The following is a 26705-nucleotide window of genomic DNA, read 5'->3' on the forward strand; positions in this document are numbered from 1 at the left end:
CAGAGGGATGCCCTCCACATCCACCCATCCCAGCCAATCACCCCAGATTTGTGAGATCTTTGAGGGACTATGCCACTCCGGCAGGACTTTTGGAAAAGAAGACACAAGGCTGGTCTTGGTTTTATGACCCCATGCCAGTCAGGATTCCTGGGGTGGGGCAGAGCAGGGTTTTGGAGAATTCTCCCGGGACCAGTTCTCATAAAAAGTGATTTCTGAGTGTTTAACTACAAGTGAAAAGGGGTCTTAGGGCTGGAGTCCTCTAGAACCACTGTAAGATTATAGAGCCCAGGATTAGAATAGAATTGCCCTTCTCTACAAAGGGTTTAGGTATAAAGCTCACCTGGGTAAAGAAGTTTATCACCTTTACTTTTTTCAAAATTCCTGCGGCCTTTTCTGATGAGAATCTTGAGTCTTCTAAATATAAGAGTGCTTGTATCTTCTAAGCAAGACTCACAATCCTACTATTCTCTATACCATTTTTTTTAAACCACAGTGTTTTGTAGAGACAAAAAAGAAATATGGTCATAGTCCAGTGTCACTTCACACCTGATGAGGACAAAGGGTTTCCAGTTGCTCACTCTGCTGTCATCTCACTTTTCTGGCTTTGGGTGCTTAGAAATCCTAATTTTTGGATTTCCCATGGGGGAAACTTTTTACTTGGTACTTCATTATTCAGACTTATCAGGTTTACAAAAACATCCACCATATCACATACTTATCATCATCTAGTTTTTTCTACATTCTCTAATTTTCACTTGTATTTGTAAGGTGCTTTTAGAGAGATTCAATAACAGTATATATCTAATTCTATGTTCATTTGTTTTACTTGACACATATTTTGTATATAATTTTTAGTGGGCTTAATATTTACACTTTTAATAGCTTTCTAATATTCTATCAAATTGAAATATCAGAATTGATGTAATCATTCTTCTTCCCTGAAGAGTTAGCATTTTTTCTATTTCTTAGTTATTAAAAATATCAATACTATAAGTATCTTTAAATATATTTTTAAATAGATTTTTGCATTTAAATTATTTTACATTCTAAATTAATAGGAAACTGGGCTACTTTTTACAGCAGTCATTAATTTGTGCTTTTTTCCTCCCAAAAATGTTGGAGCCAATTTATAAAGCCCCAGTTTTATTTTCTCAGCATCAAGGTTTCCATTTTAGTGACATCAAGCACCAAGTGTCACTTTATATCTTCCTTGGCATTTCTTTAACTGTGAGCAAAGTTAAACACATGCCAGATGCTAGTTTACTACTTAAAATTCTTCTAGAGTGACTGGGTGTCCCTGAAGCTGCCTTATCATTTTTCAAAGGGAAAAGTTAAACAATCAGTTTTATCATCTTTTTAAGTATTTGAAAGGATGAATAGACAGGTCGCCCCAGGAGGGCTCACTGTTTCACAGTATCTGCCTCTTGTAGCTGATGCATACTCCCCAAGACTCTCCTTGGTGCCCAAACCTGCAAGTCCTCCCAGAGACATCATCTAGAGCCCTGCTCCTCTAAGCTCCCCATCCCCACCTAAACTCTGAGCTTATCTGTCTTCTCAGTGAATGCCGGTGATTGGGGGGGGGGTGCGTCATAGCCCTTTTAACAAATTATTGTCTTGGCAATCTAGTCCACACTTGAGGTGACCCTATTCTCTACCTGTCCTGTTACCTCCACTGCTCATTTCTGTGCACTGCTCTTGAAATCACATGTCAAACCTAAACTTAATCTTCTAAAGAGACTCAATCCACTTTCATAAATATGGACACCCAGAGACTCAAATATTGTTGACCAAGAACATCATAGGTCTTTTCTGATTATTTATTTGGCTACCCTCTGGTTTCTTCCAGAAAAAAATCACCTTTCTCTCAGGTCTAATGAAAGGTCTAAAAGACCTTTCTCTCAGGTCTTTTAAATGGCTGGACAGAGAGAGAATAAAGGCTTTGTAGATGTGGAGGTCACCTGGATCCTTTGTTAAAAGGGCCAGGAATCCCTCCCACCTAGTATTCCTGCCCCACAATTTGCTGGTTTCTGTAGCAAGAAGACCAGATAAGAATAAATTTTTACTTCAAAGTTTCAAAATCTAATATTTGTCTGGGCATGATAGCATACATCTGTAATCCCAGTGGCTCAGGAGGCTGAGGCAGGAGGATTGCAAGTTCAAAGTCAGCCTCAGCAACTTAGCAAGGCCCTATGCAACTTAGAAAGACCCTGACTCTAAATAAAATATTTTGAAAGAACTGGGGAGATGGCTTAGTGGTTAAACATCCCAGGTTCAATCTCTGATACCTGCCCCCCCCCCAAAAAAAATCTAATATTGGCTGCTGTATTCAGAATGGCAATAGTTATAGATTATTATGTAAATTATGAATAAATGAGCCTTTATCCAATAATCCACATTAAAAACATCAAACTTTAGCCAACATTTTCACTTCCTAAATGGGTCTTCTGGCTGCAGATATAGCTCAGTTGGTAGAATGTTGGCTTCATATGCATAAGGCCCTGGTTTAATCCCCAGTACCACACACACTAAAAAAACAAACAGGTCTTCTGAATCTCCAACCCTGGGTCTTTATGTTTCAATGAGGACTAGATAGTATGTCAAAATGAAAAACAGAAGAAATGAAGTCACATAGACCAGAGTTCCTGTCTTTTCTTACTATGTGATTTTAGTAGTTAATTCTCTTAATCTCTCTAAGCCTCTGCTTACTCTTTTATTAAAATACCTCGCTTCTAGAGTATTGTGATGATTTAGGATTATGTACATAAAAAGTTTAGGTCACTTAACACAGGCTTAATAGATAATGGACTCTTAAAAAAAGCAATCCCCACCATTTACATAACTGTTATCAATAAATCACTCTAGAGGGGATAATTAATTTGAAGGTTCATAATAAGAAATTAACTATTGGAATTTATTGAAATTACATGGGCAGAAGAAAGAAGCCTCAGGATAACATGGAGCTATACCCAGGACTTCTTTCCTAGTCCCACTCATAGCCCAGAACTCTCACCGGCATCCCTTGTTCAGGGCCTGCAGGTATCTGACTGAGGGTGCACGAAGCCTCTAGCAAAAGTGCTGCTCTATGTCCTCTCTGTGCTATGGAAATCCAGGGTTTCAGGGAGTCTATGCTAGAAAGTGCTCATCAGTTTCATCAAAAGTAGTTTCTGTGTGTGTTACTAGGAAATGAACTCAGGGAGGCACACTATACCATCCCCAGCCGCCTTTTTCTTTTCATTTGAGACAAGGTATGGCAAAATTGCCCAGGCTGACCTTGAACCTGTGATCTTCCTGCCTCACCCTGCCAAGTGGCTGGGATTGTCTGGCTTCATCATCATGAGTAGTTGCAATCCCCTGACTAGTGACGCACCTGGCTGTGTCCACTGACAAGCACTTCCTCAGCAAAATGCACCTTCACGGGATTGGTCTTCAGCCTGGCCCTCTTCTCCTCAGTCAGGAAGGAAGATTTGGGAACTCCCTAAAAAACATCAACATGACATATTTTAGAACAGTGCTTCCATAAAAGCCATGTATATCTTCTCATTTCTTAAAAACACTCTGACAGCTATTATGGATTTAATTAAAACTTATAGGAAAAGATGCCATTCCATTTCAACATCTCTTTTCCTAAAATCTAGGGATCCCAACACAGACAATGCTTTCATGTGTTTGAACAGCTGAAAATTCAATATGGCAGCAAAGAGGCTATGATATGATGAAGACAGAGAACTGACTTGTGAAGGAGGAGGACTGGGTTCCAACCCAAGCTCTATTAACTTGACAGTTGTAAGAACTATCTCAAACCTAAATTCCTATGAAAGAAAACTAGAGGTGTCTGCATGTGTAAAACAAAACAAAATAACTGTGTGCCTTTGGCCAAGTCCTTGCCCCTCTCTGGCCTTCATCTGTACAATGTGAGAGGTAAAATTCCCTGAAGGTCTGACCCCTGTGACTTAACCTTTGGCCCTTCTTTACTCTGTTCTAGAGAAGAGAGATCATCATTGGTTGGTGTATATAAATGTTGAAGCCCTTGGACTAGACTGTATTAAGATAAACTGTAGCACTTGACAAGAAGAATCTTATATGATTTAGATGTGATCTTCCTGGATGAAATCCCAATACACTATTTCTCAGTCTAGCATCCTATGTTGCCCTGGTCTGAATGGCCCTTTAAGCCAGCCTCTAGGATGTTAAATGTGTAAGAGTCCTGATAGGGAGCTCTGTGCAGTGTTCTGTGTAGCTGAGGGAAGAGATATGTAAAAGTAATCAGGAAAACTGCTGGAGATAATGCTCACAGATTCAGATTTATCAACATACCAACATCATAAAGTATGTAACATAAGAAAATAACCCTAAAAATTTAATGCAAGAAGATATATAAATTTATTGGTAAGTAGAATCTTGGTGTGACAATTCAGCACCTCAAATATATAATTTGCTTTAAAATAACAACAACAAACATTTAGTAGAAGAGAAGGGGAACTAGGAATGTTCCAAGAGACATTCACCTATAGAAATTACTGGTCAAAAGGGACAGAAGAAATAAGTAAAAAAAGAAAATCACAATATAAGCTAGTGAGGAGAGTATCTGACTACTTTGAATGAGTTTAAGACTCTTTCCCAGGTGAATCTAGGGAGCTCATGGACAAGGTCACAAATGACATTCCACATGGGAAAAGAATGGAGGAAATATTAGGAGACTAAAGATGTTCAAATAGCAAGTTTCCCAGACAATGAATATGGAGGATTCAGAAAAACACATACTGGTAAGCTTTGTCATTAATTCTTGGAGAAATCTAAGACAAGAGATGATCAGAGAGCTTTTAGGCAGCAATCACTAACAACTAATATGGAGTTACCAAGAATAAGTCAAAGTCAACCAAGTTCATTTTTCTTTTGAAGATAGGATTCCAGATTGGTAAGCCAGGGTCTTGTGGATATGGAAGTATTCCTTCATTCTTGTAAAGCATTTGATAATCTCTCCTATAATCCCCCTGTGGAGAAGGCCAAAGGCAGAGCCATTAGGTGGATTCAAAACTGGTTGACCTACACTCAAAATAGTCTTGATTTCTTTCTTTCCTCACCCACCCTTGACATCTTGGGCATTGAACCCAGGGTTTTGCACATGCTAGGCAAGTGCTCTACCACTGAGCTACACCCTGATTTCCAAATGAGAAACTCAGGCTCCCTTTGGCTAAATCTTTATCAATGCTGTATAGCAATGCCTTAGTTGAGGTCAGAGAAAGTGAATTTATAATGAATGACACAGAACTGTAAGGTTTTGTTCAGAAGACTTTAAGCAGCAGAAATTGAGAGGAAAGATCAAGGAACTGGGAATCTAAAAGAAGGCTGCACAGAAAACTTGAGAAGCTATGGGTCAAAATCCAGGAAATCACCAAGAACAAACATAAGAGGGTAAAGAAAGAGCTGAAAGGAACAAGATAAAGTGAGCAGTCAAAATGACCGGTATAACCATCCCCACCCTAGAGACTCAAGGGAATGAGAAAACAGGCAGAACAGAGGAGAGATGCAGAGAGAGGAGGAACTTGCAGGAGGCAACCATTGTTGTCTCTAACCTCAGGGAGAACAATTCTGAAAGACTTAGATCCAGAGCTAGATCATGCTAAAGAAAATTAACTGGCCAGCAGTTGGGGGAGTCTTGGAAGAGGAGGTTTCCTGACAGAAAGGGAGATGACTGCAGCTGGCAACTGTACAAATAAACCTTTCAGTGCCACAATTCCCTGACTATAAAATGTCAGCATGCCAGAACACCGGGCCAAAGCGACATGACCTGACAGGGATTAAAGTGAAGTGTAGCACTGAGGATCAAAAATATTAATTGCACAAGCATGGGATTGGGGGTGCTTGGCTTGAAAGCTATTCATTTGAAAACTAGCTCAGTATTTAGTTGACCACAAGTTTCACCCAAGCCAACAGTGTGATTGGGTTTGCCAAAATATTAACCCAATCTCAGGCTTCACTAGCATTCTTGGTGCATCTCAGAAGGGCACCCTCCATTTCCCATGGTCCTTTTTGGTTGCTGGTGGAACTGTAATCCTTTGGGGGAACCACTATTTGGGAGAATCACCATGAAACTGGAATCCATTCAGAAAGCTACCATGGAAGTGAGAGTTCAGAAAAACACATCTGTGAGAAGAGTTGATGGAACAGTTGTTTAGATTAAAGAAGAGAAGGCCACAGTTCCAGATCTGTGGGGAGCTATTTCATACCAGGTAGAGTTGTTTTTAACTAGGACTAGTTGGTGGGAGTCACAGGGAAAAAGGGCTTCTCTTACATTTGGAGCTACCCAACTCTGAAACTGGCTGCTTTGAGAAAGAAAGAGCTCTCTTTCATGGAAATGCCCAACCCACAAGACCCACAGTGGTCCTACATCTGAATATCAGTACTAGTACCCATGTACCTTGGCATCTAGAACATACTGTAAAACACCCACTTAAGTGCACTTGGATTAGCTAGTGTTTTAAAGAGACAACTGGAAGAATATGAGCTACCCTTGATTCTAGTACTTTTAAGCTCTCCCAGGGCTCTGACCTAATTCATCAGAGAGAATTCAGCAGACACATGCTGATAACATCTCTGTGTTTTTGCTGAGGTAAGAGTTAATGCTTAAAAGAGCATTAACAGGGACAAGTTGGAAAACATTTTTACATCTTTTTCGAATACCCACCCCCTGCCCTGAGTTACGCAATGTGATTTTATGAAAACAGCAGGGGTTAAGGACATACAACAGCATAATGTTATCAAGTGTGTGTTCTGCAATCTACTACCTGGAAAACAACCCAACCCTGGATATGAGACAATGGGCGTGTGAGGCCCCATGTCCTCATCCATAAAAGGGGGATAATGAGTGTACCTGCCTTGGGAGTTTTCCTTTTGGAGACACTCACTATCAGTATTAATTTTGTTATAAATAATTAATATAGTATAATTAATATCAACAAATACAGGTCTTTAAAATTAAACCAAAAATATTTTTCCATAAAATTGTATGTCCTAGAGAAGCAGTAATTAATTTCCAACTTTGGATTTTATCATTTCTAATTGATTTCAAGTCATCTGAGGATTCCAAGAATCTACGTCTCCTTGCTGATGCAAGACACGTATGACTGTTTGCAATGCTTGCAAAATGCTCCAGGACATTTCTGGTGAGAGGCCCAGTGTGGGTGGGGGACAGCCAATGTTCAGGGAATTTCTCAGAGGCAGTGACAGCCATAAACCAGGCTGATACCTGCTTTCCCTTTAGGACCTCCAGAGAAACAGGATTCATATTACTCCTTTCCTGGAAATCTCGTGGGATTCTAAGAGTGGTAGAGAAATACAGCAATTTTCCTTTCTTTCCCACTTTTCATTTTTTAAATTTTTTTTTTTTTTTAGATTTTGGTGGATCTTTATTTATTTATTTATATGTGGTGCTGAGAATCGAACCCAGTGCTTCATACATGCTAGGCAAGCGCTCTAGCACTGAGCTACAACCCCAGCCCCCTACTTTTCATTTTTTAAAGGATGCTGCTATATGATGTTTCCCTCCCTATTTACGTAAGTGTTTTATTTTGCTCATTTCTTGGAAATGGAGTAAGGAAAAAAATTCCCACCTAGTTAAGATTAAGAAGTTCCCCATTGAGATGATAATCAGCTAAATAAAAAGAATGTCTTAACACCTGCACCACCATTTATACTGATTAGCCTTCCCTGTGCTTTATTGGTTTCACATTATTTCATAGGTTTAGAATAGAAAAATCTCCACTTATTGTGCATAAAACACTTGGTTTTTCATATACCTGGCGAACATCTTAATCCTAATTAGGTGGATATTTTCCTACTCTATTTCCAAAAAATAACACTTGTCAAGTAAGGAGGTGAGATCATTTCTTTGCTTGTGAAGTATTTAGACTACAGGAACTTTATATTTTCAATAATGAAATAGCCATTTGTCTCACTGTACTCTTCCTATTGCTTAGGTACTTAGGAAATCTTTCTAAAACCTGTTACCTTATACATATCCATCCATGTTGTTTACATTCCTATGGTTTGTTTTTTATATTTAAATTCTGTAAAACCGTGTAAGTCCAGACTGTATATTTTCCAAACGTCCAAGTATGTCTTCTTGAATAATTGTTTTTTCTCCTCCTGGTTTGGGATGTCATGTTTATCACATACTAAATTCCATACAAGTATCTGTTTTTGTTTTGTTTTGTTTTGTTTTTACTGGGGATTTAATCAAGAGGGGCTTTACAAATGAGCCACATCCCCAGCCCTTTTTATGTTTTATTTTGAGACAGGGTCTCGCTAAGCTACTTAGGTCCTTGCTAAGTTGCTGAAGCTGACTTTGAACTTGTGATCTTCCTGCTTTAGCCTCCTGAGTCACTGGAATTACAGGCATGCACCACCACAACTGGCTACAAGTATCTATTCTTGGCCTTTCTATTTTATTACATCCATATGTTCAATATTTTACAATGTCTTACTGTTTTAATGATTGTGGCTTTATTAGTTTTAAAATCTGTACATCAAAGTCATCCTCATTGTTCTTGTTTAAAAATATATTCTTATAAGTCTCACTTTGGTATATTTTGTTAATACACAAATAAAAGTTCCATGAGAGTTTTTTTGAATTTGCATCAGCATATACATTAATATAAGAATAACTGATGCACTAAGATAAAATGAGAATACTTCATCTCCCCATCAAGGAGCTTGGTATGGATCTGTTTTTATATTCAAGAATTGATTTTTTACATTCATTAGTAATCTTCCTTCCTTTCATCCTTTCTCCCTTCCTGCCTTTCTGTGGTGCTGGGGATCAAAACCCCAGGGCCTCACCTATGCTGAGCATGAGCTCTACCACTGAGCTCCCCAACCCTTTTGCCCCCTTCAGGGAAATTTTAGTTTTCTTCACAAAGGGCCCACATATTTCTTTTCCCTAAGGTTTTCCTATTTTTATATTTTCCCCCTTAAAGAACTAGTTCTTGAATTTATAACTTTACAACTTTTCTGTTTTCTAAATCATTATTTAGATTTATATTATTTTCTTTAGTCATATTAGTTTTATTACTCTTATCTACCTACTTCTGGTGCTGATTATTTAATTGGTCTATTTCTTTATTAACTAATTAAAAACAATAAAGCTATGAATTTTACCCTGAGAACTGCTTCAACTGTGCATAAGTTTTAAGAAATAGGTGCATGCCTGGGAGCAGTGGATGCATGCCTGTAATTTCAGCTGCTTGAGATACTGAGGCAGGAGGACTGTTAAGATTGAGGCCAGCCTGGGCAACTTAGTGAGGCCCTGTTTCAAGATTAAAAAATAAATAAAATAAAAAGGACTGGGAATATAGTTCAGTGGTAGAGTAATCCTGGGTTCAATCCCCAGTACTTCCAAAAAAACCCCCATAGGGTTCTAATTTATAATTATTTTCTAAACTGTAACAATAGCTTTGCTTTTCTATTTGACTCTATCTTTATTTAGGAAACTGCAAATTCCAAAGGGTTAGATGCTTTTAATTAAAGTTTTGGCAATTATCAGTTTCTATTTTAAATTCTATTCAGGAAAAGGAACCTATACAGTTTTTCATTTGGGGAACTTATTGCATTTTCTTGGTAGCCTGGTGTGTGGTCAATTAGGTTAGATTATTAAATTTATCTATGTCCTTTCCACCTTTTGGGGGGGGAGTGTATCTGTATTAGTGTATTAGTCACTCACAATGAGAATTTTCTATCAACTTTCCTCCTTGGTAGTTGTTGCCCTTATAATTTGATCATAAGCTCTCCCTTGAATAATAATAAAAAGTGCCTCTTGGCCTGTGGTGGTTCAGGATTGCCAGTTCATTCCTGTGCTCAGATCTGCCACACCTTGCCTTGTGAGCCTCAGAGTCAGTAAAACACTGTCACATTCAACAGTTCATTTGGTCCTCAAAACAATCCATTAGACAGAGAAGACAATCATTGTCATAAACACTAATTTTAAAAAGTGAAAACAAAAACTAATAACTTGCCCCAGGTCATACCACTCAAACCCATCTCTCGACTCTTAGTTTGGTGCCCTTCCCATGGTCCCCTCTGCAGAAGCACAGGTCTGTCTCCTTCACTGGGCCATAAGTCCTTGAGGCCCAAACCATGTTCCTCCAAAGCACTTACAAGCAGGGGGTCTTCAAGCCACCCACTGCCCAGCAGCTGTTGCCCTCTGCCTTTTGACTTTCCTGCTGATTTTATGAGAGATCTCTTCCAGGGGCTCCAGGCCAAGAAGACTGAGACTAATATACAGGACAGAGAGAGATTTACCGATATGCAGCGAACAACTGTGATTGAAAGAGACTCTTCGGCTTCCCTGAAAGAAAAAAAGAAAGAATAAAAACAAAAACATTCAGTCATTCTGTATGATATGTGTGTGTACACATGCACGTGTGTGAGAAAGAAAAACTGATGGCATAACTATAAAGCAGCCTCTTCCACATTGATTTCTTTGCTCAGCAAAACTGAAGAGGGCAGTGGGGAAAGCAGCCACCTGAAAAGGAGCTAAGCTGGCCCCAAGTGCTTCTTCTACCTCGAGGGAATTTTTAGATACACCTTCACCATGTAGTCTACACCCAGTCACTAAATTAGGGTTCCTAATTTAGTCTTATGTGATGGACAACACAACCAGTTGATACTAGGTAGTCTTATGTCCAAAAAAGTTTTAAAGAAAATGTGGCAATGACACAGATAAGTTGCTATTTCAGAAAACTTAGAGTAAACATTTCACTAAGTAGAATGAATGTCTGTAGTTAAGATTTATCAGATAAAAGCCAACCAGTTTGTTATGTTTGGGCACACGAAGTTAGTAATGAGCACAAACATAATCAAGATACTAAACATTTTAGTCTTGAGTTATTTTATAGATTTCAAAAGTGATTAAATCAATCAGATACCTGACAAACCTCCACTTTCTACTAGTAAATGGGATCATAGAATTGATTCATTTTATCCTTTCTCTTTGCCACTGCAATATAGAGAAGCAATATGCAAAATAATTTCATCTGACTTCCTACAATATGAACATTTAAGCCAATGCCAGCAGGTGTGTTATTTCCTCCAATGAATAACTCAACCTGAGTTTTCTTAGTGTCTGGGGACTCCTCTCCATTTTATGTGATAACAGGCCTCTTCTGAGAAAAATCACAATAAACCTAGGTCTCAGTAGCTCTCGAAAGGACATTTTGGCCTCACAAATATTTGAAGGAATTAGAAAGGTTTTATTGCCATTCCTGGTATGTTATTTTGTTTTGCTTTGTTTTTTTCCCCCTTTACAACTGCTTTTAGACACTGGAAATTAACATTAAAAGATAAGAGGTCCTGGGATTTTCACATGCAAAATATGGACGGGCCACATGTGCACAGCACATCTAGTGTCATGGCCTGCTCAAAAGCCTGAGGTGGCATGCCCCACCCCACTCCAAGAGTAGAACACTGGAACTTGCTGTGTTGGCATCCAGGACCCTCCATCATCTAGGTTTCACTTTCCAGAACATTTCTGGAGGCAAACTGAACTGTTCAGCGGCCCCTGCTACCCACCCTGCTGTTTCTACTCATCACTTTGCCTAGTTACATCTACATCTTTGGGGGCCAAACTCAACGGAGCGTTAAAGGTTCAGTTAAACACTTCTAGAACCTTCTCTGCTTTGTCAAACTACAACTTCCTTTGAAGCTGGAGGAATCTCCAGTATTTATAGTCCATTTCCTCTGCTTTTCTCCAGTACCTGCCCTCAGTCTCAGAGGGGTGTGCACAACCAGCCTGTAAGTGACTGAGCTGTGGAGCCGCCTTGCCCCACAGGGTTTCTTGCCCAGCATCTGTGCTCAGTGAATAGACAGGGGGTAAAACATTACCTAAACATCCCAAATTCTAGTTTATTGCTTAAATGTTATCAATACATTTGTTGACTCATCAGAGCTTGAGCTAGTCTGACAGAAATATTAGTAGCACTGAAAACCTAAAAGTGCATTTTCTGAAAGTGATCATCTTTTGGAAATTGCCCAATAACTGGGAAAGCAAACTTCATGATTTCCATACCAGTATTTCTTTATTTTTTAGAAATATTTTTTAGTTGTAGATGGACACAATATCTTTATTTTATTTATTTATTTGTATATGGTACTGAAGATCCAACCCAGTGCCTCACACTTGCTAGGCAAGTGCTCTACCACTAAGCCACAACCCCAGCCCCAGTATTTCTTTATTTTTAAATGAGAATATCCAATCTTTTCCTGATAATCCCATCTACTCAACTTTGTCTCTGGCATTTCTGAAACAATACTGGGCTTGGTAGAAGGGATTCTGATTTCTATGATTTGACAGACTTTCTGTCAATCTTTTATTGGTACCAAGGATTAAACCCAGAGGTACTTTACCACTGTGTCACATCCCCAGCCATTTTTTATATTTTATTTAGAGGCAGGGTCTCACTGAGTTACTTTAGGGCCTTGCTAAGTTGCTGAGGCTGGTTTTGAACTGGCAATCCTCCTGCTTCTAGTTCCTGAGCTGCTGAGATGACAGATGTGTGCCACTGCACCTGGCTCTGTAAATCTTAAATTCTGTGTGTGTGTGTGTGTGTGTGTATGTCTCCATGCTTCCCAAGGGTGGAGACTGCATCCTTCATTTTCTCTTCTCTGCCTTGCAATTGTAGTTGCCTATTACTTTGTATGGGCTAAGGTGATATGCCCTCAGAAATGAATTCTAGTCCCAAAGCATATCAGTCAATTTACAAAAACTACAGGTTAACTTTCACCTAATTCTACTTCTCATCTCTCTCTATATTAAAGTCATTAAAACAGTGTTGAGTAGGAAACTTAAAAGCCAGAACCTGCACATGCCTAGGGAATATCTGGTAGTCCCTTCCCTCCTGTTGCTGACATTCTTCCTTTAATCAGGGTCACCAGTTCCAAGTGCTAACCATATTTCCTGTTTCAGCTGAGCACCCACTGTGTGCCTGCCCTGGTCTCAGTGATCATGGCATAGGTAGAGAGTGAGGCATTTACTCAAATCACCAAGGAGGCATTTAACTCAAATGACACCAAGGAGACAGTTGAAGATTACATCAGTGAGATTATATGCCAACCAGGCTGAACCTGCAGGAACATTAAGAGATATCAAAAGGGTTAAGAAGAACAAACAGATTTGGTATAACTTTAGCTCAGTCTCTGGCATAAGTACAACAAGCTCATCAATTCTTAGAAGGTAGGACCTATGGGATATTACTATATCTCCCACTATGCCTAGCAGTGTTTTGGGCAGAGGAGGTGTTTGACAAATAAGCACCTGTGATGGCTAAGTTCTTCTGTAGGCAGGTGAAAGCAGATAGTACCAGCCCCTACCAAGAAGCCACCTTACCAGACATAGTTAGAACTCTAAAGACGGTGTTGCTCTTACTTTTTAAAGGAGACTGGACCTTTCTAAAATCACAAAATCAACTACACCATTCCTGTTGCTCATCTTGCTCTGTGATCATCTATACAGTTCTGGATGATGGGAAACAATTTGGTACCTTAGAATGTCGACTGCTCGTTCACAGGAGAGGTCTTCAGTGGTCTCATTGTTCATTTGGAGGATCTGATCACCGGGGAAAAGCTTGCCATGAGCAGAGCCTCCTGTTGGACAGAAAATAAGTAATTGGTGCTCAGACCAGGAGTGCCCAGACCCTATGTGTCAGAGTCACAGCTGAATGGCAGCCTGAATCCCTTGGACACTGGTTCATATAGAACTTAGTGTTCCACTTTATAAACCATGTATAATGTATCTATCATCCATCAACTTCAAGGGGTGTTAAGATACTATCCTGAGAAAGAAATATTCCCAAAGCAATAGAGCTGGTTAGTGAATCTGTTATATTCTTCTCTGAAGGACTCTGTTGTGTGTCTGTGCATGTGTGTATACAAATTGAAATTAATATATATTTAACTAGTCCCAGATTTAACATCACTACAAAGCTCATATATGAAAACAAACACCTGGTTTTCCCAGCCTGCTGTTCTCCACCCCAGGCACAGCCTATATTTCACAAAGACTCAAGTGAAAACAAATCAATAGTTTCTATTATTGTCTGCTCAGAAACTGTTGCCAGCTAGAAGTGCAGCAGGGTTCAAAGAGGAGGGCAGCTTATCTAAACACTTTCATTGCCCCTGAGATTGGCCAGGTAGCTGGGGGAGGACAGAGGCTTTCGGGGACCTGCGGCTCAGAGCAACAAGTGCTCTAGGGGCTCCTTTCCTCCTAGAATCAAAGAAAGGTGCAAAGCCCAAGACAGAACGAGGTCAGAATTTTCTAACTTCTTGGAGTAGGTTTTTATGCCTTTTGTTATAGGATAGATCGATGGGAGGAGAACCAGGGCTACTTTCCCCCAAGAAGCCAAACTCTTTTCACATTTTCCAGTCAACCCTTACCTGCTGTGACAGCCACCACTGTGAGAGGCAGGGTCTCAGAAATCTGAAATCCATAGTCCTGGAGGAGGGCATCTTTTTCTATCTTTACTGTGTGCCTCACAGGGGTGAGGGCCTGTGGTGGGTTCCCAGGAGGCACATCAGCTGCAGCGATTTTAGCCCTGGAAGAGAAGGACTGTGTGAAAACAGAGAAAGGGAGGATTCTAGCTGGTGGCTACAAACTGGGTCAACCCCAGTAACGACAGAGAAAGATGCAGAGCTGAGCAGACATCAGTTCTCCTCTTGAGAGGGATAAGGCACAAACACCACTAATTACAAAACCATGCAGAACTTCACCCTGTAGGTTTTTGTTTTTGTTTGGTACTGGAGATTGAACCCAGGAATGCTCTACCACTAAGCCACATTCCCAGCCCTTTTTACTTTTTGTTATGAGACAGACTCTCACTAAGTTGCTAAAGCTGGCCTCAACCCCCCCCCCCCCAAGTTGCTGGGATTACAGGTGTGTACCACTGCATCCAGCTTTAGCACTGTGCTTTAAAAGAGAGGTTGTGAGGTGCTGTGGGCACTCAGAGAAGGTGGAGAATGGTTTCCACTTTGCAGGGCAGGGGATAAGAAATCAGGAGACCATTTGTTACCTGGAAGAGGTAGAATTTGAGCCACATCTTGAAAGGTGTCTAGGGTATATCTACACAGCCCAGATCCTGGAACTCATTGAATATGCTGCAGACTCAATGAATGGATGGATGAATGGGTAAATTAACAGAGAAATATTCTAAGCAGGAGATACTGCTTGAGCAGAAGAACAGGAGAAGAAAAACATGAATAGTGAACAGGAACAAGGAGTTATTTAGTTTGACTATTTGATGATGGCTAATTTTACAGATGGATTGTTTCTTTGGGGATTTAAAAAAAACTTTATATATATATATATGTGTGTGTGTGTGTGTGTGTGTGTGTGTGTGTGTGTGAGAGTATATATATATATATATATATATATAAATAAAATAACTTTTACTTCCCTTTAAAGTATGTAACTGTGAGGATTCCAATATATATTCCAAATAGCAAGGACTCTCTATAGTAATTTTTACAAACATATATATTGTGTCTATATCTAAATGCAGGGTAACTTGAAAATTGTATTTTCTCTTAAACTGACAAAGTGAGTCACAAGCTATTTTTCATTTGTCTGTGGCAAATGATTTTTTTTCCTTCTAAAAACAGTGGTTCTTTCTGAGGAAGGTCAAATGACGATGAGATGAGGTGTTTACTGTCATTATAAACAACAGAAACGTGGAGAAGTAACAGCTTCCTGGGGTTCTGCAGTTAAGGTCTATCATTTATTCTCATCCATTTACTAAACACTGTCAGGAACTGGGCCTAACGTAACAGGACCTCACTTATTGGAAAATCACCTCTGTCATTTATAATGATCTCGAATTTCAACAAGAATCAGGAAACATGAAAAACGGTTTCATGGGGTCAAAATGCACATGACAAGTACAAGTGCAAAGCCTCCTGTGCTCCACATGTCAGCCAGCGAGGAGCCCCTCAGATGGGAAGTAGATTTAGGCTCTGTCCAAATAGGGGACGTAAGCTACACAGTGAGATAAGCAGAGAGAGGATTTCTTCCCAGCAAGCAAATGGGTAATACTGAGAAGGGCCAGCAGAGAGACCTACTACAAAGGAAGTCACAGAAAACAGAAAATTTCTACTGAGTAAAGCCCATATCTCTTTCTGGTTTAAAAACAAAAACTTTAAAGCTATAAAACAGCTGTTAAGCACAGTGGTGTGTGCCTATAGTCCCGGTTACTCAGAGGCTTAGACTGGAAGATTATTTGACTCCAAGAATTGGAGGCCAAGACTGGGCAACATAGAGACCCTGTCTCTTGTGGGGAGGAAAAAGGCATAAAAGGGCCTTTCTAATTATCATACTGTATACTAAAAATCAGAAATCAACATTTACCTCCATCTCCTCTCCTTCTTCTCTCTCTCTCTCTCTCTTTTTTTGGTACTGGGGATTAAACCCAGCGGTGCTTAACCACTGAGCCACATCCCCAACCTTTTTTATGTTTTATTTAGAGACAGTGTATCGCTGAGTTGCTTAGGGTCTTGCTAAATTGCCAAGGCTGGCTTTGAACTCATAATCCTCCTGCTTCAGCCTCCTGACCCACTAGGATTATAGGTGTGTGTCACAGTATCTGGCAACATTTGCCTTCTTTTTAAAAAAGCCACAGGAGTTTGACATGGTGGCATTTGCCTGTAATCCCAGAGGTTTAGGAGGCTGATGCAGGTGGATCCCCATGTTTAAGTCCAGTTCCAACAATTTAGTGAGACCCTGCTCAAAAAAAAAAAAAAAAAAGGACAGGGGATGTGGCTCAATGGTAAAGTACCACTGGGTTCAATTCCCAGTACAAAAAGAAAACAAAAGAAAAAAAAAGCCACAGGATAAAGATACCCTAGACAATAGACTTATTTAACACGACAGGAAAAATGCTTATACTATTAATCAGGGAAAGAAAAATGGTAAGAAGAATAATAAGCATAAAAATGGAGAAGTACCTTTTTTTTTTAAAGCAGATGATGACATATACCTAGAAAATGATGAACAAAGAAACTTTCTAGTGCTACAAAATAAGTAGAGTTGCAGGATAAAAAACTCAGCCTAAAAAAGCATTCAACAGGGGCAGGGGGTAAGGGTTAGCTCAGTGGTAGAGCTCTTGCCTAGCATGTGGCCAGCCCTGGGTTCAATCCCCAGCACTACACAAAACAAAGCCAAAGCAAAGCATCCAACAACTTATTAAAAACAGATTAGCTGAATGTACATCAGGTGCCAGGCATTCTTAATGAGTTGATACTCAACAGCTAGAAAATGCCATGAAAGGATCTATATCATAAAATTAGTGGTGTATATTAATTTAATGCAGGGTAAGAGAAATCAATTTAAGGAGAATAATACAACTTTCCTTGAAGCAATAAAGGAAGATAGAAGTAATTGGGCAAAAGTTGTGCTGGGTTCCTGGTTGGAAAGATTAAATATTGAAAAATAAAAGCTCTAAATTAAAATATTGACTTAATGTAATATAGATTAAAAAATCCTTCCAGATTAAAAAATATATGAGAAATTGACAGGAATTGTAGTGGTAACAACAACGGTATAATAATAACACAAGCACAACTGTCTATTGTAGAATAATCTAACTTGTTTTCTCATACATCTCCTTCAACCCTCTCAACAAACATGTGAGGTAGGTGTGATCATTATCAACATTTTACATGTAGATAAGGAGACTGCATCTTGCTTTGACAATATTTAACTTGGTAAAAGTCACCTGGCTGTGAGGTAAGTTTCAAATTGGGGCTACTCTCTTTAATAGGCAACTTTTAGGACACAGCTGCCCAAATGAAATGTAAGGCAAGCCTTAGATGAAAATGTAAGTTTTCTGGTAGCCATGTGAAAAAAGGAAAAACAAGCAAAGTGAATGAATTAATTTTAGCAATATATTTAAATTTACCCAAATATACTTCAAATACTATTAACATGTAATTAATACAAAAATTATAGATGCTTTACTCATTTTCCCCCATATAATACCTTCAAAATCCAATGTGTATTTTACACTTGGAATCTATTTTCATCACACACAAAAAACTTAGCTCTCACTAAATTTACAGTTGAAAAGTAAACTTTTCATGTCCAAGTTGTTTCAAACATACTTAAAAGTTTTTCCATAATTAAATTGTCATTCCTCAAATTTGAATTACTTAAAATTAAATATTCAGTTCCTTGATCACACTAGCCACATTTCAAAAATTTAATAGCCATCTGTGGGTAGTGGTGACCATACCAGACAATACAAATCTAGAGTCTATAAAATGCATGAAAAATGAATGAGACTCCTATGTGTGGAAAAAAAACTTTAAACATCAAAATGGTAATTAATACATATCAGAGTAAACAACCAAAATGTACTTTTATAGAATGTGTCAAACCTTAGAGTCACAAAAACTATTCATTGTGAGATATGGGTATATTTCATGTATTATATATGATATCATGTAGATTTGGGCCTCCAAACAGAGATGTTTGAACCTAGATGGTCTGATTTGAGAGCCTGAGCTCTTAAACTCTAATACTGCTGTAAGAATGAGAGCAAGTTCAACATGTAATCACACATTTGACCTCTCTCTCTTCTACAGATCATAGCTTCATTGTGTTCCTATCAGACAGAGGCAATGATCACACGTGCTTGCTTTCTGTGGCTTTTGGCAATGATATTGAGTAGGGGATTCTTTCTCATGTCTGGCAGTTCTCAAGTCTAAACATGGAGCATAATAATGTCCAGCAGTTTTACTCCTGGGTATATATCCAAGAGAAATGAAAATATATGTCCACATAAAAACTTGCTCACAAATGTTTATAGCAGCATTATCTCTAACAGTTCAAAAGTGGAGCCAAATCATCCACTAATGACATAGATAAAAAAAAATCCATGACAGAATATTATTCAGCAGTAAAAGGAATGAAATATGGATGTGTGTGCTATAACATGGATAAGCCCTGAACACACTGTGCTAAGTGAAAGAAGCCAGTCAGAATACATGTTATATGATTCCACCTATGTGAACTCTCCAGAATAGGTAATCTATAGAGATAGAAAGTAGATGAGTGGTTGCTTAAGGCCAGACAAAGGAAGTTTGGGAGAAAATGAGGAATGACTGCTAATAGCTATGAGGTATCTTTTGGGGGTGATGACAATCTTTCAAAATTGACTGTAGTGATAGTTATACATTTCTGTGAATATACTAGAAATAATTGAATTGTATACTTTAAATGGATATAAGAATGCAAAGTATATCTCAATAAAATAATAAGGAAAGAGGTTAAAAACTAAATAAGTAAATTGACTAAAAAAAATAATATCCTAGCCGAGCATGGTGGTGCATGCCTATAATCCTAGTGATTCAGGAGGCTGAGGCAGGAAGATTGCAAGTTCAAAGCAAGGCCTTAAGCAATTTAGTGAGATACTGTCTTAAATTTTAAAAAAAAAGAAAGAAAGGAAGGAAGGAAAGAGAAAGTAAAAGAAAAAATATCCTGCTGTGTGCCACGGCACATGCCTGTAACCCAGTGACTCTGGAGGTTGAGACAGAAGGATCGCAACTTAGCAAGGCTGTAAGTGACTTAAAGATACCCTGTCTCAAAAAAAAAAAAAAAATCTGGGGATGTAGCTCAGTGGTAAAGTGCCCCTGGTTAAATCTCCAGTAACAAACAAAAATATCCTGAGAGGAGAAAGCTTATAATATAAATATGAGAAGAACAAGCACAAATGCATATGGTAAATATCCAAATTTCAAATGCTCAGAGCAAGAAAATTGATGATTATCACATGCAGAAACAAAGCTGGTAAATAAGAAAATGTACAACCTTATTAATTAAGAAGCAAAACAGAAAGGGCTACAGAGTACTATTACATTTCTACTAAATTACCAAATATGAATAAATATAAAACCCAACATGTATTGACGCTGAGATTCAGGGCTGACAATATAAATTGGCTATTTCATTTCTCTAGGAAATAAATCAGGGAAATTATAATATGAATTTAAAACTTGATCATTCTCTTCAACCACCTATTACTCTTTGGACTAGTAATGATCCCAAAGGGAAAATATAATATAATTACATTAGACCATAAATTCCTAACAAGGCAAGCATGGCATCTATTCATCTCTGTGTCCCCTGAGCGTAGTGAAGTCTTAGAATAGAGTATAAGCTCAGAAAGACCCTGGCTCTTGCATGTTCCAAAATATTCATCACAGTTGAGTAGAATATTCTGAGTAGAATAGTAGAAACACTTGAGACAACCCAAGAAGGGATAGATAAACCAAGAACAGCAAAGAATTACCCAAGACTATATATCAACAAAGTATCACAGACCTATGAAACTTCAGACATGCAAGGAACCAAGGCTTTGTAAATGCAACTTCTAAGCTGTAGTTGGAATCCCTTTCCTAAAGGAGAACTGGGGTTATTCTGTCCCCATGATTCCCTTCCACTCACAGAACAAAACTCAGCTTTGCCCTTGTGGTCCTGTGTCCTCAGACCTAGGCAGTGGCCAGCATCCATATGCCCTACACTCGTTCTAGGACATTACTCTGGACAAATCATATCTTCTACACTAGTTTTAAGTGCTGGGCTTCGATCAGCTGCCCCTGCAGGAAAGTGTAAAGCCAGGTCAAAGTCCAGCTCAAATGCCACCTCTTCCTTCTCTGTTTTCCTAGCTAGACATAATTTATCTTAGAGACCTGACCCACCCTTTATTAGAAGTTATTAGATACCAAATATAATAAACAGCAGGAACCACATTTTATCCAACTGCATTGAAGATCTCTGCTTACAGGAAGCATCAGTGCTCAGTGGACAAATAAATAGCAAAATACTATGCATATGTAGCATGGTACCTTCTATAGTTTTACCTCTTCTATAGTTAGAAAAAGGTGAAAATATATATAGAACTACAATTTGAATATAAGTTGCAAGTTCATTTTCCTTTATGTTTGCTTAATTTGGTGCATTACTCAGCCCTGTGACTACTGTCCTAACCAGGATTCATCTTCTCCATATCCCAGAGCTCAGTAAAGGATATCATGAGGATTATGGCAGTTGCCCAAGCCAGGCTCTTGGGAGTTGTGCTTGATCATTCCCTGCTCTCATCCATAACATCACACTAGTCCCAACATCAAAAGATCTCTAAAGATGTGCATTTATTTCATACATCTCCACATCTCCCATTCCATTTCAGGGTCCCACCACCAGGCCTACAGATAGATTTCTGAAATAGGCTCCTGACTGCCTCCTGTTCTTTATTCTTTTCTCTCTGGATAATTCTCCATGTAGCAGCCAGACTGATTTTACAGATGAAAACTTGTTCATTTTGCCCCTGACTTAATGTCCTAATTCAGACTCCTAAATATGGCTTAATATCACTTCTGCCCTTCACTCCAGTCTCTCAAACCAAGCCAGTCATTCTCTTTGAAACTTCTGTTCCATCCAAACTAGTGTCTTTTGAGTTCCTCAAACACTTGCCTCTGGACAAGCTCTTCCCTTTGTGTGCATGCATACATATTCTTTCTCTTGCTCTCTTTCTTTCTTTCTTTTTCCAACATGCCTAACCATGTACTCTACCTGCCTACCTGCTTCTCAAACTTCCAAGTAGGTGGAAATATCTACGGAATGTGCTGAATGTGCCCAATAAACGGTACATCCTTTTTTGAAACACACGCCATCTTCATAACAACCAATGCAAAGTCTCTTGTCCTCTCTGTAGTGTAATTTGCATAGCAAGAACTGAATATTTCTTGTTCCATGTGCTGAACTCAATGTTAGCCATAGAATAAGGCTTAATAATTGTCAGGAGAACAAAAGACAGAACAAATCTTACCAAAGGGTTTCAAAATGAAGAACAAAAGAAAGAACAACCCTTACCATAGGGTTTCAAAAGAATCCACTTTGATGCTTTCCAAATGGGTGGGCTTCAGTTATCTGACACTTTCCATTTGGAAGGGGGTATTCTTCAACAATGGTGGACAAATGAGGCCCCGCTGTGTTGACTAATCCCTGAACAGTGTCAGTGGCTTTGGCTCAAAGTCTGGATTTGACATTTTCCCAAAGGCCATGTTCTAGCTTTTGTTTGGAAAGGGATTACCTAAGTACATGACCAAACTGTGGCCTCTCTCACAGGGAACATTTAATATTTGACAGTAAGCTGAAGGAAATGATTTCTGTAACAAAATTTCCTCCTCTGAAGCATCTTATAAATATCAAATGAAGCACTGATCCAAAAACATATGTCTGCTGCGTTGGTAATGACTTCAAACCATAAATCTGAGGTCATTTCTGTGATCTTACTCTGCAAGTGTATAAGACTCATCATCGCACTAATGAAATTCCTGTCAGATAACCAGATTTACCCCAAGGTAGAACCAGAAAAACACATTGAATCTATCATAAAAACAGTCTTGTGTAGGCTAATTCTAAATTTCACAAGTCATAAGTTCATACTGAGCAGATCAATAACAGTGAGAAGAAAAATTACCAGATGGAAACAGATTACGCTTCAAATCTTCTCTTTTTAATCTGCTCTCTGATATGCTAGAAAAATACATTTTACCTCTGTCCTGTAACAACAAAGAAGTTACCTTCATGTTTCAGCAAGATGTGGAGAAACTATTTTGAATCTATGTTTAAACACTTTATTGTGTTCAGCTTGAGTGATTTAAAAAGCTAAATTTGATATAAACTGGATTTTGTAATTTAAAGTCTATTCGAAGAAAGCTGAAAGAGTAGCAGGCTGAGTCTACACCAGAAAGAAATTTAGCACGTAGTCACAATCAGATGAATATGCTAGGGGCTGTGAATTTCTAGGGCGGCATTCAACGTTGCAAGCACAATGCTCCTACAGTTTAGAGAAAGAAAATTCTTCCATTATTACTTTAAAAATGGGATTTGAGAAACAATGGAACTTTCCGGATGTCATTCAGGAAGCTTCCAGACTGTTCTCTTCAAATGTTTCCATTTTGCCCACAGGAAAAGCAGCAATAAAAACTGGTACCTAAAAGGAGCTTGCTACACCACCAGGAATATTGAAAAGGTCAAACAAAGCTAGCTTTATAGGGGCTGGGGTTGTGGCTCAGCGTTAGAGCGCTTGCCTAGCATGTGCAAGGCGCTGGGTTCAATCCTCAGCACAATAAATAAATAAATAAATAAATAAATAAATAAAGGTATGTGTCTAACTACGACTAAAAAAAATTTAAAAGCTAGTCTTATAATTATTAAATTGGCTGTTTATAGTTGTAATGAACAAGTAAATTGGGAAAGTGTAAAAAACCAGTAGCAAGGGCTTCTGACAAAAGATGCTGCCTTATGTGTATATGTGTACACGTATGCGTACATGTGTTTGTGTACACATATGTGGGTGTGCACACATGTATGTATGTGCCTTGTTCCTGTGTGTGTAGACATGTGCATGTGTCTTCATTAGTAAAAGATTCAAGCTAAGTTTTCTTTTAGTAAAAGCTTAAAGTCATTTAGAGCACCTGGAGGACTGGTTCAGACACAGATCACCAGGGTCTGGAATTTCTAATTCAGTAGGTCTGGGGGGGGGGGTCCAAGAATTTGTATTTCTAACATCCTTCCAGATGAAAACCTAAGGAAGCTGAAAAGAGCACTGAGCTAGGATCAGGACATCTGGGGTCCTCTCTGGTTTTGCCCCTAGTTAAGCATAGATTTATACAAGTCACCAAACTTCTGGTTATCTTTTTTATCTTCACTGAACATTTGCCGATTCTAAAATGCTATTACCTTGTCACTCCCCTCCTCAAGTCCCCCAAGCTAAGTTGAAAGAAATCTTCTTTTCAAACCCTAAAGATACAAGTAAGCAATAATGAAGAAGGTAAGAAGTTGCCTTAAGCTCTTTCTGCTTATTTAGATCTTGTTCCATAGAAGTAACCTTTCTAGATTAAGCATAAGAGAGTTCAGTGAATCTCATGCTTAATTGCTTTAATAACAGAATTATTCTAAAGTTCAAATGGCAGAAAAGGCAGGTAGGAGTAAAAACACTGAAAACAAGAAATAGAAGCCTAGTTTAATAGATAATAAGATGTACAAAGCTACAGTAAATAATTTTAACACAGTTGTGTTTAAAATAGGTAGTTACATCAATGGAACAGAATAGCCCAGAAATGGATCCCATCTTCCACTTGGAGACACAGGACCTTCATATACAACAAAGGAGAGGGGTTGGGGAAGAATAAGTCAATTGAGAAGGGAAAGATTGCTCAGCGTTAATGGTGATGCAAACCACTACTTACTATCTCAGAAAAAGATCAAGATAGATCTTCATTTCCTATCATTCATTAAAACTCAAAATAAAGACTTACTTGTAAAATATTTTGAATTATTATAAATAGAGTTGAAAGTTAATTTTTTTTGTTCTTATTGTTTTATTGGTGCATTATAGTTGTACATTTTTTTATTGGTTGTTCAAAACATTACAAAGCTCTTGACATATCATATTTCATACATTAGATTCAAGTGGGTTATGAACTCCCATTTTTACCCCAAATACAGATTGCAGAATCACATCGGTTACACATCCACATTTTTACATAATGCTATATTAGTAACTGTTGTATTCTGCTACCTTTCCTATCCTCTACTATCCCCCCCTCCCCTTCCCTCCCATCTTCTCTCTCTACCTCATCTACTGTAATTCATTTCTCTCCTTGTTTTTTTTCCCATTCCCCTCACAACCTCTTATATGTAATTTTGTATAACAATGAGGGTCTCCCTTCATTTCCATGCAATTTCCCTTTTCTCTCCCTTTCCCTCCCACCTCATGTCTCTGTTTTATAGGAGGAGGATTTTTGTAAGCTTAGAAGCAATCAACAAAGTCATCCAAGAAAAGGATACTATTTAAAACTATATAAAAATGGAAACTTTCACAGAGAAAAAAAACCTGATATAATTAAATGGAAAGTTATACTATGATCTAAGTCTATTTTCTTTCCTCTTTTCCTCCTTCTCCCTCTTTCATTCCTTTCTTCTTGGTGCTGGGATCAAACCCAGGGTTTGCACATGCTAGGCAAGTACTCTACTACTGAACTATACCCCCAACTCCATTTTATCACTTCTATATCATATAAACCTATAAAGAAGACGACCATTTAAATGAGAGAAAAATGGTTAAAAATTACTTTGTTTGTGGAGTTCTTTCAATGTTATAGTTTTTTTGCAGAGCTAGGATTTAGCTCATTGGCAGAGCACTTTCCTAGCATGTGTGAGGCCTGGGTTCAATTCCCCAGTATGATAAGGGGAAAAAAAAGCATTTAGTATTGTGTTATTGTTGTTGTTATTGTTATTTGACAAATTTACTCCTGGATAGTTCACTCAGAGCCAGAGATCAAATTTTATGGGGAAAAAATGCCAATTATAGGTAAAGTGAGTGAGTACAAGGCTGAAATGACTGGAATTTTTTAAAAATATTTTTTTTAGTTGTAGTGGGACACAATACCTTTATTTTTTAAAATTTTATTTCATTTTTGTACATGGTGCTGAGGATCAAACCCAGCGGCTCGCACATGCTAGGCGAGAGCTCTGTTGCTGAGCCACAACCCCAGCCCCATGGAGTTTTTTTAATTCTGAAAAAAATATAACAGAATATGTGTGTAAATTGATATGACTGAAGATGAGCATCAGTTTCCGTTATTTTGGACTATAGAAAACATTTTGATGTATTTCCTTCATTGCTGGCCATAGCTACCAGGAAACTCAGAACTAATGTTAATATTAAAATGCTAAATCCTATCTAATTAGCTGGAAATCTTTTTATAACATTTTTATTTTTTATTTAATTTTGTCTTAAAACTGTATGCCATCAAAAATTTTTCTTGGAAGATGGAGGCATGGAAATTTCAAATATATTAAATAAATAATACAGTCCTATACTATGAAAGCTCTTTATCAGTATAAATTTATTGAACATTTACTACATAGTAAGCACTCTGCCACAGCTGAGAATACTTTATAAAACAAGACAGTCATGGTCCATGGTCTCACATGTGACAGTCGGATCATGGGAGAAAGGTCACACAATAAGTAGGTGAGGGAGGTAAATAGGTAAATGGTGAGTCTATAGAGTGGAGAATTAGCTGGGACAGATAAAGAATAAATGACCATGGCAGTGTTCCCAGGGACAGGGAGATCTGAGGTAAATGTCGATGTTATTACCAAGTGTGGTGAGTGGAGGAAACAGGATGGACCCACCGTGCCTTAGATGATCAGGAAAGACCTTGTAAAGAAAGTGATGTTTAAACAACCTGAAAAATAAGGACCAGCTGTAAAAGGAAGAGAAGAAAGAACTTTCTAGATCAACTGAATAGTGAGTAAAATGGAAAGAGCTTGATTGGTTCCAGGAATGTGGAGGGAATATAATAATGGAAAATGTTAACCAAGGTTGCAAGAGGAACAAGGTGTGGTTGGAGAGTTAGGCTGGAGCAGATTAGGAAGAGACCTATAGGCCGTGGCACAATGGAAGGAGAACCACTGAGTAGTTTGGGGTGGGGGGTGATGGAATTGGGGGCTAGCTCAAGGACAAGAGCCATTTGCATTTTGAAAAGTCTATAGAGTGGAGAATTAGCTGGGACAGAGAAAGAATAAATGACCATGGCAGTGTTCCCAGGGACAGAGAGATCTGAGATACGTTTGAAGGCAAATCAACAGGAGC

The 26705-nt window shown here is 38.5% G+C and overlaps 1 protein-coding gene across 1 annotated transcript in view; it reads right to left on the reverse strand.

Moving 5' to 3' along the window:
• The window catches only part of FRMPD1 (FERM and PDZ domain containing 1), an 88136-nt gene that overhangs the window by 19253 nt on the left and 42178 nt on the right, over nt 1-26705 (reverse strand). Inside the window, exons 3-6 of the mRNA XM_081282187.1 lie at nt 14425-14582; nt 13533-13635; nt 10297-10342; nt 3368-3475 (exon numbers count right to left, since the gene is read on the reverse strand). Coding sequence (XP_081138313.1) covers nt 3368-3475; nt 10297-10342; nt 13533-13635; nt 14425-14582 — 415 coding nt within the window. The remainder of the gene's footprint in view (nt 1-3367; nt 3476-10296; nt 10343-13532; nt 13636-14424; nt 14583-26705) is intronic.

This window comes from Spermophilus citellus (assembly GCF_964194105.1).
Source record: "Spermophilus citellus genome assembly, chromosome: 2".
Lineage (NCBI taxonomy): Eukaryota > Metazoa > Chordata > Mammalia > Rodentia > Sciuridae > Spermophilus > Spermophilus citellus.